Source organism: Canis lupus, chromosome 1 (assembly GCF_003254725.2).
Source record: "Canis lupus dingo isolate Sandy chromosome 1, ASM325472v2, whole genome shotgun sequence".
Taxonomy (NCBI): domain Eukaryota; kingdom Metazoa; phylum Chordata; class Mammalia; order Carnivora; family Canidae; genus Canis; species Canis lupus.
Window position 1 is genome coordinate 87,384,146 of NC_064243.1, and position 15,719 is coordinate 87,399,864.

The 15,719-nt window shown below is 35.0% G+C and overlaps 1 protein-coding gene across 3 annotated transcripts in view; it reads right to left on the reverse strand.

Annotated features, from left to right (window-relative positions):
* The window catches only part of SMC5 (structural maintenance of chromosomes 5), a 93,103-nt gene that overhangs the window by 64,471 nt on the left and 12,913 nt on the right, over positions 1-15,719 (reverse strand). For all 3 annotated transcript variants that reach the window (XM_049092103.1, XM_025423326.3, XM_049092105.1), the window contains exons 4-8: positions 8,914-9,076; positions 7,395-7,529; positions 5,510-5,650; positions 4,023-4,184; positions 2,825-2,896 (exon numbers count right to left, since the gene is read on the reverse strand). In XM_049092103.1, coding sequence (XP_048948060.1) covers positions 2,825-2,896; positions 4,023-4,184; positions 5,510-5,650; positions 7,395-7,529; positions 8,914-9,076 — 673 coding nt within the window. The remainder of the gene's footprint in view (positions 1-2,824; positions 2,897-4,022; positions 4,185-5,509; positions 5,651-7,394; positions 7,530-8,913; positions 9,077-15,719) is intronic.

Genomic DNA, 15,719 nt, shown 5'->3' on the forward strand with positions numbered 1-15,719 from the left:
CCAGTGACTCAGCGGTTTAGCGCCGCCTTTGGCCCCGGGTGTGATCCTTGGAGACCAGGGATCGAGTCCCACGTCGGGTTCCCTGCATGGAGCCTGCTTCTCTCTCTGCCTGTGTCTCTGCCTCTCTTTCTCTGTGTCTGTCATGAATAAATAAAATCTTTACAAAAAAAATAATAAAACAAATTAAGTCTAAATAGGCACAGACTGTAAAAATAACATTTTAAATAACTGGTAAGTATCATTTCTGAGGGTACAGACATGGAATAGAAGAAGACAAAGTATCTTAACTAAACAGAAGAATAAAAATGCTGACTTTTTAATTTTTTAAAGATTTTTATTTATTCATGAGACACACAGAGAGGCAGAGACACAGGCAGAGGGAGAAGTAGGCTCCCCACAGGGAATCCAATGTGGGACTCGATCCCAGGATCCTGGGGTCACACCCTGAGCTGAAGGCAGACACTCAACCACTGAGCCACCCAGCCATCCCAAAATGCTAACTTTTAAAAAATATGTTATTTAAAACTTTAAAAGTAGTCAGTAGAATAGGTTTAGAATATATAACTCCATGGGAGAAAAATGGAATAAAAGAAAAAAGCTATCAATACCAACAGAAAGGAGAAAGTGGAGCAGGCAGGAGAAATCCAACAAAAAGCATAGTGAGTAGAAACCAACCATAAATGGACTGGTGAAACTCCCTGGATGACAAAGTGTCATAACACCACAATGAGGAAAACTGCAGAACAAAACCCAGTACATACTACTCACAGCAGAAAAAATTAATCAAAACATGATGCAGAAATAATAAAACAATATAGCTTTAAAACCTAGAAAACGAAACCTAATATAATCATTAGGAAAAATAGACAATTCTATATTCATAGAAGAGGGTATTTCACTTTAAAAATGGATAAAAATGTACACAGGGCATTGACATAATATAAGTATAGTAAACCTGTTGTAACACATATATTTATACATATAAATAGACTGAATACATTCTTTTTGAATATTTACAGAACATGTACAAAACCAAATATAAAAGTCCAAAAAGATCTCAAAATATCTAAAAGTCATAAAGCCCATGTTTATTAACCATATAGGAACAGAATTAGAACTCTACTTTAAGGTTTTGAAATTCCATATCCATAGAAATTAAAATAGTAAGAACTTCTATATAAGCTTAAATGAATGAAAATGTTAAATTTTCAAACCAAATTCACTGATGGCTGAAAATATGGAATCTGAAGTAGAAAAGCAATAAAAGCACTTAACCACATATATGAGATGTAGCCAAATGATAACCAAAAAATTATTTATGCCCTAAAATGTATTTATTAAAAGTTAGGGATATGTAGGTGACTCAGTGGTTTAGTATCTGCCTCCAGCTCAGGGTGTGAACCTAACTTAATCCCGGGATTAAGTCCGGCATCAGGCTCCCCTTGAGAAGCCTGCTTCTCCCTCTGCCTGTGTCTCTGCCACTGCTCATAAATAAATATATTTTTTTAAGTTAATAAAAGTTAAAAGTGAAATAACTTATAAAGTGACAAGCCCTGGTAAATACACTAAGAGCAAAATAGAAAATACTGGTCCAAGGAGTATTAAAGTAGTTAAAAAGTCAGCATCACATACTGAAAAACCAGTTAAGGATGAAATAAAAATAAAATTTTAGGCCAATCTCATATGGTGCAAAAAACTGTAAATACAAGATCTTCCAGCTGAATCCAGCAATGTATTAAAATATCAGGTACGATTTGCGACAGAAACAAAGATGATTCAAATTTACACAACTTAGCAATCTGTATTCATCCCTGTTTAGGGTTTTAAAGATGAAATCTTTATGTCTTTTCCCTCCTAAACTCCAACAAAGTATTAGAAATGGAGTACAAAGCTTCACTCCCACAGGGACAGAGGGAACCAAGGGAGGAGACAGCAAGAGCATTCAAAAGAGGAAAGACAGCAGAAGGACCACTGATGTAGTACCCTATTGGAGGAGCCACAGTGTGAAAGGTGATGAGGAGAAAAAGGAAAGAGAGGAGGACTCTTTCAAAACAAAAGAACAATTCTGGAGCCTCTCAACAACCAGGAGATATCAAGGAGAAAAGACCTCATACACAACAGGACTGCCCCCTCCCTGCCTCCCGCCCAGTGCCCCGCACCCCTCCACACAGATGCACTTCACACTGATGGCTGAGCCTCTGCCATGAGAATCTGAGGTTTATCCTGGAGAAATTAAATCAGAGGTGCCTGGAATCTGAAGATAAAGCTACAGAAAAATGGGTGGGGCTGAAAAAACCAGAAGATGAACATAATGCTTCAACCACTGGGAATGTTTCAAGTTATGCGTCTATCCCAAAGACAGGTAATTCAAACTCAGGTATCTGAACGGTTCTGAAGAACAAAACTCTACACATGGTTGAGGATCTCTTGGCTAAGCCCACTTTCCTGCATAGCCATCTTAAAACAATTCTGCCATCAACAAAGAATCTGTTACCAGCTTTTTAACGTCCAACTCTTAACATCAACAGATCTCTTAAAATTTAATTTCTGAGATAACTAAATCCAATTTTACCATGAGTCCATTAAAAACCTACAGCCACTCAGTTACAAAGATCACAGTGCCTATCTAGGAGTTGTGAGAATTCTTCCTCATTATCGTCTGTGCAACTGCTCTACTTCTGAATCTTAGTAGCCCTCACAGACCAAGGAGGGAATGAGGAGGACCTTAGACACTTTCCAAACAAAAGGTTGTCCCATAATTCAGGCCTGAACACAAAAGTAAGGTGAAATTAGCACAATAAAAATTTCAATACAAAAATCTTACCTGTTTATCTTTCCTTTCTATAATATCTTGCTTTTGTTTACATTTTTGAGAGGTCTCCTTAATATCTGTTGCCTGTAAGATCGAACCACAAGGAGGGGGATTTAGTTAAAATCTCAAGCAAGCCAATTATGTGGCCCCCCAACCAAATTAATTTAATTCACAATGCTTTTTCATTTCTTTCAAACCAAATTCATGTTAACACCAAAAATAACTTACTTGCAAATCTATAAAAGGTTATTCAATGATATTTAAAAATAGCCATAGGGCAGCCCCAGTGGCTCAGCGGTTTAGCGCCGCTTTCAGCCCAAGGTGTGATCCTGGAGACCCGGGATCGAGTCCCATGTTGGGCTCCCTGCATGGAGTCTGCTTCTCCCTCTGCCTGTCTCTCTGCCTCTCTGTGTGTGTGTCTTTCATCAATAAATAAATAAAATCTTTATTTTTTACTTACTTTTATTTTTTTTAAATAAATAAAAATAGCCATAGCAATATGCACACGTTTATCTCTGCATTTATTAACTCATGATTTTCATCTGATCCTAAAAGCAATCCTACCAGGATAGTGGGGTCCATAGTTTAAACTGTCCTCAAAAATCTTGGGACTCCAAAATCTCCCTAAAGTTAAAAGCCACAACCATAAAAATTTTTGAGTTAAAAATTTTTTTCCAAAAGATTTATTTTTTTCATGAGAGACACAAGAGAGAGGCAAAGACATAGAGAGAGGCAGGCTCCCTACAGGGAACTTGATATGGGACTCAATCCCAGTACCCCAGGATCATGACCTGAGCTGAAGGCAGATGCTCAACCACTGCGCCACCCAACTCAGGAGTCCCTGAGTTTAAAATGTTTAAATATATTTTTTAATAAATGGAATTTTCCATATGCCATTATACCATTTATTCTAAGAAACACCAAGTTTTCTATGATAAATTCACAAAAGATGTTCAATGTTCCTACAAATACTACTCTGAGTCTTCTTGTCATTAAAACAATCACATTTCCATTTTCTCTTTTGTAGGCTGGAGTTTCCACAAAGGAGCAACCGACCAGCAGTGACAGTACCCTGAAAAGCCCTGCAGTGGTAGAATCAAGCTTAAAAAGGAACAAAAGCTTCAAGTAAATCCACAAAATAACAGATCTACAAAATAGTTATTGTACTTGCTCAAATACAGAAGATCCATAACCGAGCTGGGAAAAGTACCTTCTCTTTGATTCGAGCCTCCAAAGTGTGCCGCTGCCTCTCAATTTCTTCAATTCGACGTGTCATGGGGATCTGCCCTTCCTTCAGTTTCCTCACCTCTTCCTTCACTCGGTCACGAGCTAGTTTTACTTCTTCATACTCCTGACGAACGTTTTCATATTCCTTGCAATTAATTCAAGAAATAAAAGTTAATGCACTAGTAGGTGGAACTAAAAACCCATACGCTAAAATCAAGGTGCAAACAGAAACCAAATCTATGAAAAGACTGGGTATCCTTTTGGCAAGTCTACTCATGTGAAATCTACTGCCTGAAATAACTTCAGTAGCAGTGAATACCAACACTGATTTACTAAGAAGCTCAACACTCCCTGAGTATTTACCTCTATTATTGGGCTGGGCCCTCACTTCCATCCCTTCCTGGTTCTGAAGCTGGTTCTGAATTGCTACTAGTCTTTCTAGTCTCTCAATGAAGAAGGGATAGCAGAAGGTATAAATAAACTCAGTTATTAAAAAAATAAATAAAAAATAAACTCAGTTATGAAAAGTAAAAATGAACAAAGGAAAAACAGATCAAAGGAGAACAAAAATGCGAGTAAAAATGTCTGTCATGTTACAGGAATTAGTAAATATTTGCTAAAAAAGAAAAGTAAGTGGAGTGCCCAGAGAGCTTATAGTTAAGAATGTATGGGCTGAAAAAAAGAAAGATTACAGAGTAAATTTTAAAAATGGGGAAAAAAAAAAAAGATTGAAATCAATCTCAGAAAGAAAAGGATAAACAAAAAGACTTTTAAAGGAAAAACAAAGTAGGTTTAAAAGTAATAATGGGCAAATATAGTCAAAACAAGCTGAAGAAAGCAAAAAGTTTAATATTGGAATTATGGGACAGGATAGGGTGAAGGGGTGAGGAAGAAATGCCATAAACACAGCTACATATTTTTCGAATCAATTAACAATTACCTTCATCCTAACCCTGGAACAAACATCTTAAAACTTCCCTATTTTATTCCACCTGTCATAAAGAAATGCACTGAGGGAACAGACTCTTTAGCCCAAACTGTGGCCAAACATAATAACTGTACAGCACAGTGATTAAAAGACAACATTAGCCTCAATAAACTTATGAAGCACGAGTAGAGAAGTAGTCCTCAGCCTTCCGCTCCACCTGTACCTGAAGTTATTGGTGGCACATGCCAAGAAAATTCTCTGTGACTTGAGGGCACTCAAAGATTTCATTTTTATGTGTGAACATTTTTAGATCGCTAATGTCTTACATAATCTGTTGAGGACTCAAATCTGGGAGAATTAGGAGCACAATCAACTTATCTGTTACACAATAGTAACAGTACACAGCTCTATCATAACACAAATTTTATTATAGTATATAAGGCAAAAATACATAATTTGAATACAGAGCAATTATTGCCTTCTTTATGGCTTGTCTGCTAGTTAAAGCATCACTATTCTTGCCTCTAATAATTAAGACTTACCACCCATGGCCTTTTAGCTTCAAGCATCTCAATCAAATCTAAATGTCGCTTACGTTCATAGAACCTCTCCACATCTTGTTTGTATCTTTCATTTCTCTGAATCATTTTCTCTAGATATTCAGTTTTCTCTTTGCACGAGGTCTAAAACAAATATTTAACAATCAGTTTAACTGAAGACAAGAGGTCAAATCCTTTAATGATCAAAATATGTACAATGCTAGCAAAATTTTACCATAAAGAACTTCACAGGAGTTCTTAAGGACTGCATAAAACTAACATGCATATCTGAGCTCTGATCTAGGCTCTGCAATTTATTCATTGTGTGACTGTGAGGAAGACCCCCCCCATACCTCTGAGCCCAGCCTCTTCCTGCCTCAAGAGAAGACATGTATCTGCCCTACTCACCTGGAGGGTAGAAGCAATGTACCTATTCTAAATGCAAGTTCACCCAAAGCTGTAATGTGACATACAAATGAATACTTTTATTATGATTCGTATGTTATGAATGTTCATGACTTAGGGACTTAAAAAGGAGAAGGCAGCTAAAATTTAGCCCTTAGACCACGAGGTACCAATTGCAAAGATGTACTCAGAACCTAGTAGGATAATGTGTGTTCCTTCAGAGGATGGTAGTAATTTCAGAGTATTTCAGAGTACAGTGGTCCCGTCACCTTATTTGTGGGGAAAGTAATCCAAAACCACAGATACAATGCCATTACACAGATGTAATGCCTGAAACCACAGATAGTACCAAACTCTCTATATATCGCTTTTCTCTATGATAAAGCTTAATTTATAAATCAGACACAATGAGACTAGCAAAAAACAAAACAATTATAATAAACTGTCATAAGTGTTATGCAAATGCAATCGTTCTCAAAATACATCATCCTACTGTTGTCACCCTTCTTCTTGTGGTGATGTGAAAGGGAAGAATGCCACGTGATAAGATGAAGTGAGGCACCGTGATATAACAACAGACTACTGATGACCTGGTGACCTGGTGACGATATGTCAGGAAGATTATCTGCTTCTGGACCATGGATGACCACGGGCAATTGAAATGGCAGGTAAATGAAAATGTGAATAAGGGGAAGGACTACTGTATCTGACTGTTCCATGGGGGCAAAGGTAAAACAACTGCCAGAGTATCTAAAGCATGATAAAATAACTACTCCTTTGGTCACAGACTCTGAAAAAGTATAATAAATATTAAATTATAGTAATATGCATATTATTAAGTATGAACAGTTATAATTTAAGAGAAACCATTTGTTTATAACAGATCTTATTACGAAAATTTACTGAATTTATTTTAGTGGCTGACACATGGAAAATGCTTCATTAAACAAAACACCCTTTTAAGTGATACGCCATAAATGGACACTTTAATGTTTATTAAAGGTGAAAATAAAAACACTGCAACTAAACACAAAGCTCTCTTACGAAGTCTACCCTCCTGCAACTGAAAAAATATGAGAACTGGTTCAAGAGACACTACATCAAAAGCTACAAGGTAACTGCTATACTACTACAAAGCCTTGTACCGTCCTGGCACATGGCAGGTGTTTAAGAAACACTGAATAAATAAAGGAATAATACTGAAACTTCCTGCGAAAAATAAATACTTTAAAATATTATTGATTACTTAGAAACTCAATCAATGACATGTTACTTGATGAAATGGTAGTCAAATTTTTCAAATCAATTTCTCACTTTGTTACCTAGTTTAATTAATGTCAGCAATATAACCCTAGGTGGGAAAAAAAAAAAATCACAAATATATGAAGTCACCCGATGAATCAAAGCTACTCTTACACTACCACATTGTAAAAGAAAGGAATCAGTGAGGGACAATAAAAATGAGTTGTCTCTTTATAAATACCTCTAGTTGTTTTTCTTTCTCCCTGAAGTTTTTGAGTTCACAATGGTATCTGTGCATTTCTGGAGGACCAATAGACTTCTCAGTAGCTTCAAGGAGTTCAATTTTACTCAGTTTAGCAAATTCTCCAACTTTATCCTAGAGCATAAAACTTAAATATCAGCAACTATTATCATTTTTCTTAAAAATTTGTTTAGACAGAGACAGAGAGAGAGAGGGAGGAGAGAAACTTAAGTCTTAGCTAAGTGCTCAGCAAAGAGACCAACACAGAGCTCAACTTCACAATCCTGAGGATCATGACCTGAGCCAAAACCAAGAGTCGGACACTTATTGACTGAGCCTCGCAGGTGTCCCACAACTATTATCACTTATAAATATCTTCAAAACCTATTTTCACTCAGTGATCACACTTGTTAAGATGAAACTCATTTAAAAGAAAAAAACTCCTGTAAGATGTGCTAACAGAAACTCTGTCCTTCATATTTTACTCTTTAAAATGGTAAAGATAAACTTAGGGTATGAACTGTCATCTTTCTGAGAACTTTTAAAAAATTTCTATGTCGGGATCCCTGGGTGGCGCAGCGGTTTGGCGCCTGCCTTTGGCTCAGGGCACGATCCTGGAGACCCAGGATCGAATCCCACGTCGGGCTCCTGGTGCATGGAGCCTGCTTCTCCCTCTGCCTATGTCTCTGCGCCTCTCTCTCTCTCTGTGTAACTATCATAAATAAATAAAAATTAAAAAATTTCTATGTCAACATTTCTAGGGTGAAGTGTTTACATACATATAACAGATAGCTTGTGAATAAAATCAGTTCACTGGATTGAATGATCATTATCTACCACATATCAGCTAGAATGTTAGAAGAGAAAGGACATTTTTAAACATCTAGTTCTGAAGCTATCAGACATCAGCTAACAATGCTTCCAAATTTAAAATTTTTATTTAATTTGGACATACGTAATAATCAAGTCATTGTTTCTGAATTGAAAAAAATGAACTATACTGCAGTCACTAGACAGCACTCAAAAACAAATGTAACATTTAAAGTGCGTTTTCAAAAAAAATAAAAATAAAAAAAAATAAAGTGCGTTTTCAGGATATTTTTACTAAACAAACTTAAAATATAACAAAGTTTTAGAAGACACACCTATAGATTTAGGAGTTTCAGTATATCAAGCATTTTATTACAAAAAACACGAATAAGTTGTTTATTAACAAAATTTTAAGGACGTACAAATTGTAGACCATGGCCATCCAAGCTACTCTACTTAAAAACAATACAACTTTATTTCCTTTACAATATTCTGCAGACTTAACTTTTAATTAGTTAATTGAAATCTTCCAAATTTACTATATTATAATATGAGATGAGATGCTCTATTTACAAAGAACTGTTAGAAAGTACTAACATTATAAGGCTTACTTTAAATAGCTTCCTTTACAATACCCCTTGAAAAGTATTTACATTGTCCTACAGCATGAAGAGGAATTTTCCCATCTGTACATTTCATTCTCTCATACCTGAGGTAGAAATTGGCAAAGATTGCCCACTTGAATGTTTAAGGCTGCAACTTGCTCTTCTACTACTTTCTGGGTTGTAGATTTTTTGTTGATGAACCAAGATGACTGATTTTTTGCCACATCAATCTCGCGGGTGATTATAAGGTTTCCAGAAGTTCTAAATCTGGTTAAAAAATAATTTTTAAAAATCTTTATGTTCAAAGTACACATATTTTAGAAATACAATTTCCAAAATTCTCTTACAACAAAGTTTGCCAGACAGTATTATTATAATTTTTATTCTTTTTGATATTTTGGCCCCTCCAAAGAAGGAAACCTTGGTATTTCATTGGTAATGATACATAACTGACCACATGGAAGTTACCACTTATTTAACATCACAATTAAACTGTTAAAATAAAACAAAACCAATACTAATTTCCAAACACTGACAGAGGATTTACATATCTAGAGTTATTTATCCTTTAATTATTATTCTCCAATCACATGCGTTGACTGCGATTCAAAATGGGTTGGTATATTAAAGCATATAAAATTAAATGCTGAAACTTCCTCTACTTGGAAAATACATGAATGGAAACCAATTCTTGCATAAGCAGTTCCAGACATCATAGCTAGCTTGGTCATACAGGTGGCCCATGCCTTCCTTGTCTTGTACTCCACTCTGAACTCAGAGAGGACTAAAACATACAGCCTTAAGGGAAGATTAAGCAATACAGAATCCGAAAGAAGGGTATTTACTTATTTCTTGCTTTTAGAAGTACTACTGCTCCACACCTCCCATCCATCTTCTTCACTGGGAATCAGCAGCATGTGGTAGAAAGATAAATTATTGGTATTCAATGGCTAATGACAATGATAATCTATAAATGTTGTGTATATAGACTATAACGTAATCAAAACACTCCAAACATTAAGATTTTAGAACTTAAAGTATTTTTCATTTCCAGCAGAATGACTAATGAACTACCCTTTTTGATCTTCTTGCTATAAACTACAAATAATGAAATATTGAAGTATGTTCATAAATACATTTATGAGTTAACATGAAAGTAAGTAAATCTGGCCTGGATCCTAGGGCAGGTGCAGATCCAGAAGTTGAAAAACGAAACCGGCTTTTGCCTTGGAAGCATCTGTTCCACCAAATAACCTGACACATCCATTTTCAGAATCTCCTGGGAGAGGGGTTGCAGACAGGGCCCAAAGCTACCTATGGTAGAGAGTCTAATAAAAACCATGCCAAAAAGACCATACCCTCAATATAAGGGTAAACTAGAACTACTCCATCATCACCATCACCACCACCAGCACCTACATGTCTCAAACTGCGGCTTGCAATGCAAAACAATTTCTCCTAAAGACAGTTATTAACCACAAGCCAGTTTCAAACACATTAGTATCTTGAAGTTAGTTACATGACATACCTAAGGTTCAAAAATGCACAAACTGAGAACCGTGTATATTTCAATCCTGGATTCAAAGTATCCAATGGTCTGTTGCAGAAGTCAATAAAAATTTCCTCAGCAGAAATCTACCTTTACCCTCAAAGAATTAACACAAAGTTCAAAGAGAAAGGGGCAGCTCACTAGAAATACACATATGAAAACAAACCATCAAGATCAAGAACAGAAATAACAAAAAAGAATCACTCAAATTAATGGGCAAGTACAGAATAAGTATATTCACTATATTTCAAGAAATAGCAGATTCAAAATATTTACTTACTCTGATCTGAAAACGAACCAAAGAGAAATGGATCTTGAATGCAGCACAAAGACATAAAAAGATGAAAAATATGAAGGATGTTAACAGACATGAATGAATGGGAATCCCTGGGTGGTTCAGCGGTTTTGCGCCTGCCTTTAGCCCAGGGTGTGATCCTGGAGTCCCAGGATTGAGTCCTACATTGGGCTCCCTGCATGGAGCCTGCATCTCCCTCTGCCTGTGTCTCTGAGTCTCTCATGAATAAATAAATAAAAATCTTAAAAAAAAAAAAAAAAAAAAAAAAAAGACATGGATGACTAAAAGATCCTGACATCTGTCTAACAAGAGTTTCAGAAGGGAGGGAGACAGATGGGTCAGTAACAATATAGGAAGAGGTAATAGATAATTTTCCAAACCATAAATTTAAGAAGCTCATTAAATGTCAAGCAAAATAAATAAAAAATAAATCAACATCGAAATATATATGAAACTATAAAACACCAAAAACTGAGATAGGACTCCAAAAGCCACTGGAACTACATGAAACTAATGGGAAAAAAAGTCTTATAAGAAAAAAAAGAATATCAAAGAAACTAAGATTAGATTTACGTTTGAAGATTATAGAATTATACTTTGCATCTGTTGAGAAAAGACCTATCAATATAGACTTTTATATCTAGCCAATACATCTTTCTAGATTTAGAGTATAAGAACATCATTTTCAGACAAAAACTGAGTATGCTACTAGAAGATTTTCATTAAAGAAAACTTTAAAAAATATCTTCTGGCAGAAAGCGATCCTAGAGGAAATAAAAATGCAGCAAAGAATAAAAAGGCAAACCAAAAAAAAAGGGGGGGGGGGGTAATTCTAAACAAACACTAACAGTATAAATTAATAATAGTTACTGTATCTTAAAGAGTTTAAAAGACAAGGTAAAATTAAAATAGTTCAAAAAATTATTCAAGGGGATCCTTGGGTGGCTCAGTGGTTTAGCACCTGCCTTCTGGCCAGGGCGTGATCCTGAAATCCCCTGAAATCCCAGGATCGAGTTTCACATCAGGCTCCCTGCATGGAGCCTGCTTCTCCCTCTGCCTGTGTCTTTGCCTCTCTCTTTCTTTCTCTCGGTCTCTCATGAATAAATAAAATCTTAAAAAAAAAAAAAAAAAAGTTATTCAAATAAAAGTACTCTAAGGTCTTTATTCAACAGAAAGATACAGACATTTCAGTCTAGACTCAAATTCAAGTATTTACATTATAAATTCCAACAACCACTAAAAGAAGAATGATAATTTCCAAAACAGTAGAGAAAAATTAAAACAAAAATCTAGACAATGGCAAGAGAGAAGAAATACTGAAAAGAAATCCAGGTGAACAAATAAAAAGCATGGAGTAAGACAGTAAAATAAGCCTCAACATGTAAGTCATTCAATAAACATAATGGATCATACGCACTATTTAAAAGGTGATATAAACAAGACCCAGCTATAATTTTCCAATGAGATACAAAAAGGTATAAAAAATTGGAAATAAATGAATAAAAATAAGATAACCTGGAAAATACTTTAAAAAGAAAGCTACCAACTACAGTAGTAGCAAATTAAAATACATTCTAAGGGAAATGCATCAAAAGATAAAGAAGTCAGTACCTAACAACAGAAAGTTCAACTCACTAGATAGATAGAACAATTTGAATCTTAGCTGCAACTAATAACGTCCTGAGAATACATAAAGCAAAAACTGATAGGACAAGGGTCACTGACAAATCTACAGAGAGGGACATGTAATACACCTTTCGCAGTTAATTGAAGAATCAATCAAATGATTGAAATCAGCAAAATAATCAGCTTTAACAATATGATTAATCAGCTTGAACTGAATAGAAAACACCGAACATATAAGAGCAGAGTACTCATTCTTTCAACTCAATAGGTAACAATTATGAAAACTCACTACAAAGAGGATGCCTTGATAAATTTCAAAGGTTTGGTGACATTACTCTCTCTACATATATCTACTATGTATGTATGTATGTATGTATTATGCTGTATATAATACTATGTATTATACTATATATCACTATAAGGTCATATATAGTAAAACATACAATAATGTACACTGCTATATATTATACTACTTATCACTAAGGTCATATATATACACAATAAAATGTACAATATATACAATATATAGTAATATTACACATGGTTCTATATATAATATACATAACATATAGTAGTAAACATACTAACGTTGTACAATTTTATATATTCATAATATACGTATTTTTTACCACAGTACTACTAGCAAAGTGGAAATCAATATTAAAATATAACAAGTAAATCACTACAAATTTTGAAACAACTTCTGATTTTGAACTCAAAGAAAATGAAGAAAATAGAATTGAAAAATAGGAAAATGCTATATACCAAAATTTGGGAGACAGACCTAAAGCAATATTGAGAGAGAAATTTTAACCTTAACTGTTTATATTAAGAAAAACAAAAGACTAAAAATTTGCACTAAGAAATCCATTTTAAGAAATTAAAGACCACAAAAAAGTTTCAAGAAGAATTAGTAAAGTATAGAAAATAATGAAACAGAAAACCATGATATAGCACAGAAACAACAATGCAGAAGTCAATTCACTGAAAAAGACTTAATAAAAGTGATAAACCAGTTTTTTTCACATCAAGGGGAAAACAACCAAGGAGGCTAATAACACTACTACACAAGACAGCTTCTACCACTCCTCTGCTCAAATCCTGGTGGGTTCACAGCTTACTCAAAAATTTAAAGTTCTTACACTGGCCTACAAGCCCCTATCAACCAGATCCTTGGTATTTTCAGACCTCATCTCTTATTATTCTCTTGTTCAGTGCAATGGAGTCAACTGGGTAGCACTTCCATCTTAGCATCTGTAGATGCTGAAATGCTGTTTCCCCAAATACCTCCAAGTTCAACACCTTATCTCCTTCAAGTCTTTATTCAAGTATTGACCTCTGAGTGAGAGCTTTCCTGATCACCCTATTTAATACTGTTAACTCCACTCTGGCACGCCCTCCCTATCCTCCTTTCCTACTCAATTTTCTACTTCACTAATCACCATCTAATCTAATATGTATTTTACCTATGTATTTATCTGTCCCTCCCCTCATGCCCCTAACCATAAATTAGAAAGATGCTCTGTCTCTCCTCTCCCTCAAAGAATTCGTACTCAAGAAATATCTGAAAATGATGGCATACATTTATGCCAGAATTATGTTATCCATTATTCCATTCAACAAATATGTGACCAGTTAACAGATTTATTCAACATCAATAACAATTTCAACTAATGATGAGTCGTTCTGTTTCATATTCCCAAACAAGTGACCACAATATAACTAGGGAAACTTCCCCTGTGGCAGACCTGGTAACATAACTCTGGTTCATGGTCACTGGTTAGATTATAACAGCTGGCCAGTAGCTATTACACACCAAAAAGTGTGCCTCTTTAGATAACTAAGAAAACAACTGGGACTTGGTGATTCCAAGCAGAAAATCAGGAGTGCTAACACCTGCAGCCACCCATACAAGACTTGAAACTTAAATATTAATACTCCCTCTGTGTTTTGTAAATATTCCTGGCTTAGTATATTTGTTTCAGTTGCAAAAGATAACAAACCACTGTGATCCATCAACGGTAACAAGGCTAACACAGGAGTATCCTTGGCAATTTTTAAAAAATGAGATGTAATTCATATATCATACATACCCCATCATTTTATATATACCAATTAATGCATTTTTATTATGGTAAAATGTACGTGACATAAAATTTACCATTTTAACCATTTTTAGGTATACAGGTGAAGGAATATGTGAATTAATAGTTTTTAGCATATTGACAAGGTTCTGCAACCATCACCACCAGCTAATTCCAAATTATTTTCAGCACCCCAAAAAAGAGCCCATATCTGTTAAGCAGTCACTCGCCACTCTCTCTTCCCCTCATTCCAAAGCAACCAGTAATCTATTTTCAGTCTCTACGGATTTGCCTATTCTGGACATTCCACAGAAGTGGAATCACACAGTATGCAGTATTTGTGTCTGGCTTCTTTCACAAAGCATGTTTTCCCAGTTCACCCTTGTTGGAGGATCAATCTTCCTTTCTATAGCTGAATCCGATGTCACTATGAACATACCACATTTTCTTTAGCCTTTTATCAGATGATAGACATCTGGAGTGTTTATAATTTCTCATTATTAAAATTAGGAAAAAGTTAATTATGTGCAAATGAATAAACATTCTCTAAAATAGTAACTGAATCAAAGATTATTTTATTTTAAATCTGATATATACTGCCAAATAAGACGTACTGCTAACATTCCTACATGACAGGATTCCCTTCTTTATACCATCACATCACTAAATTTTATTTAAAATTTTATTTTAAAACTTTTTCTAAACCGGGCAGCCCCAGTAGCTCAGCGATTTAGTGCCACCTTCACCCCGGGGCCAGATCCTGGAGAACCAAGAATCGAGTCCCATGTCAGGCTCCCTGCATGGAGCCTGATTCTCTCTCTGCCTGTGTCTCTGTCTCTGTCTCTCTCTCTCTCTCTCCCCTGTCATGAATAAATAAATGAAAAAAAATTTTTTTAAATTTTTTTTCTAAACTAAAAGGAAAAAAAAATCCTCATTTTGATTTCCTTCAAAATTGACGAGTTACAACTAATGAGTTGTATCCTTTTTATACATATTGGCAATTTATTTTACTTGGCATTACAATTCTCTGCTTATTTTCTAAGAGTTGTTTGTAATTTTTGCTGACTTGCATGAGACACTGGTATTTTGGTAATTTTAAGACATGTACATGTTATTTGTGCTGAGAATGTTTTCTCCCATCTGTCACTCACTCATTTTTAACTATGGTACCATTATTTTCAGCTGGATTTGTAAGTAATCTAAATTTCCTATCTTCCTTTTTATGTTTATTTGGTATCCTATTCTTCCTTTGGTATCCTTTGGTATCTTCCTTTGGTATCTTCCTTTGGTATCCTATTCTAGCCTTTCCTTTTCCTAAGATTTAAAAAATAATATACTTTTCTATTATTTTCAAAG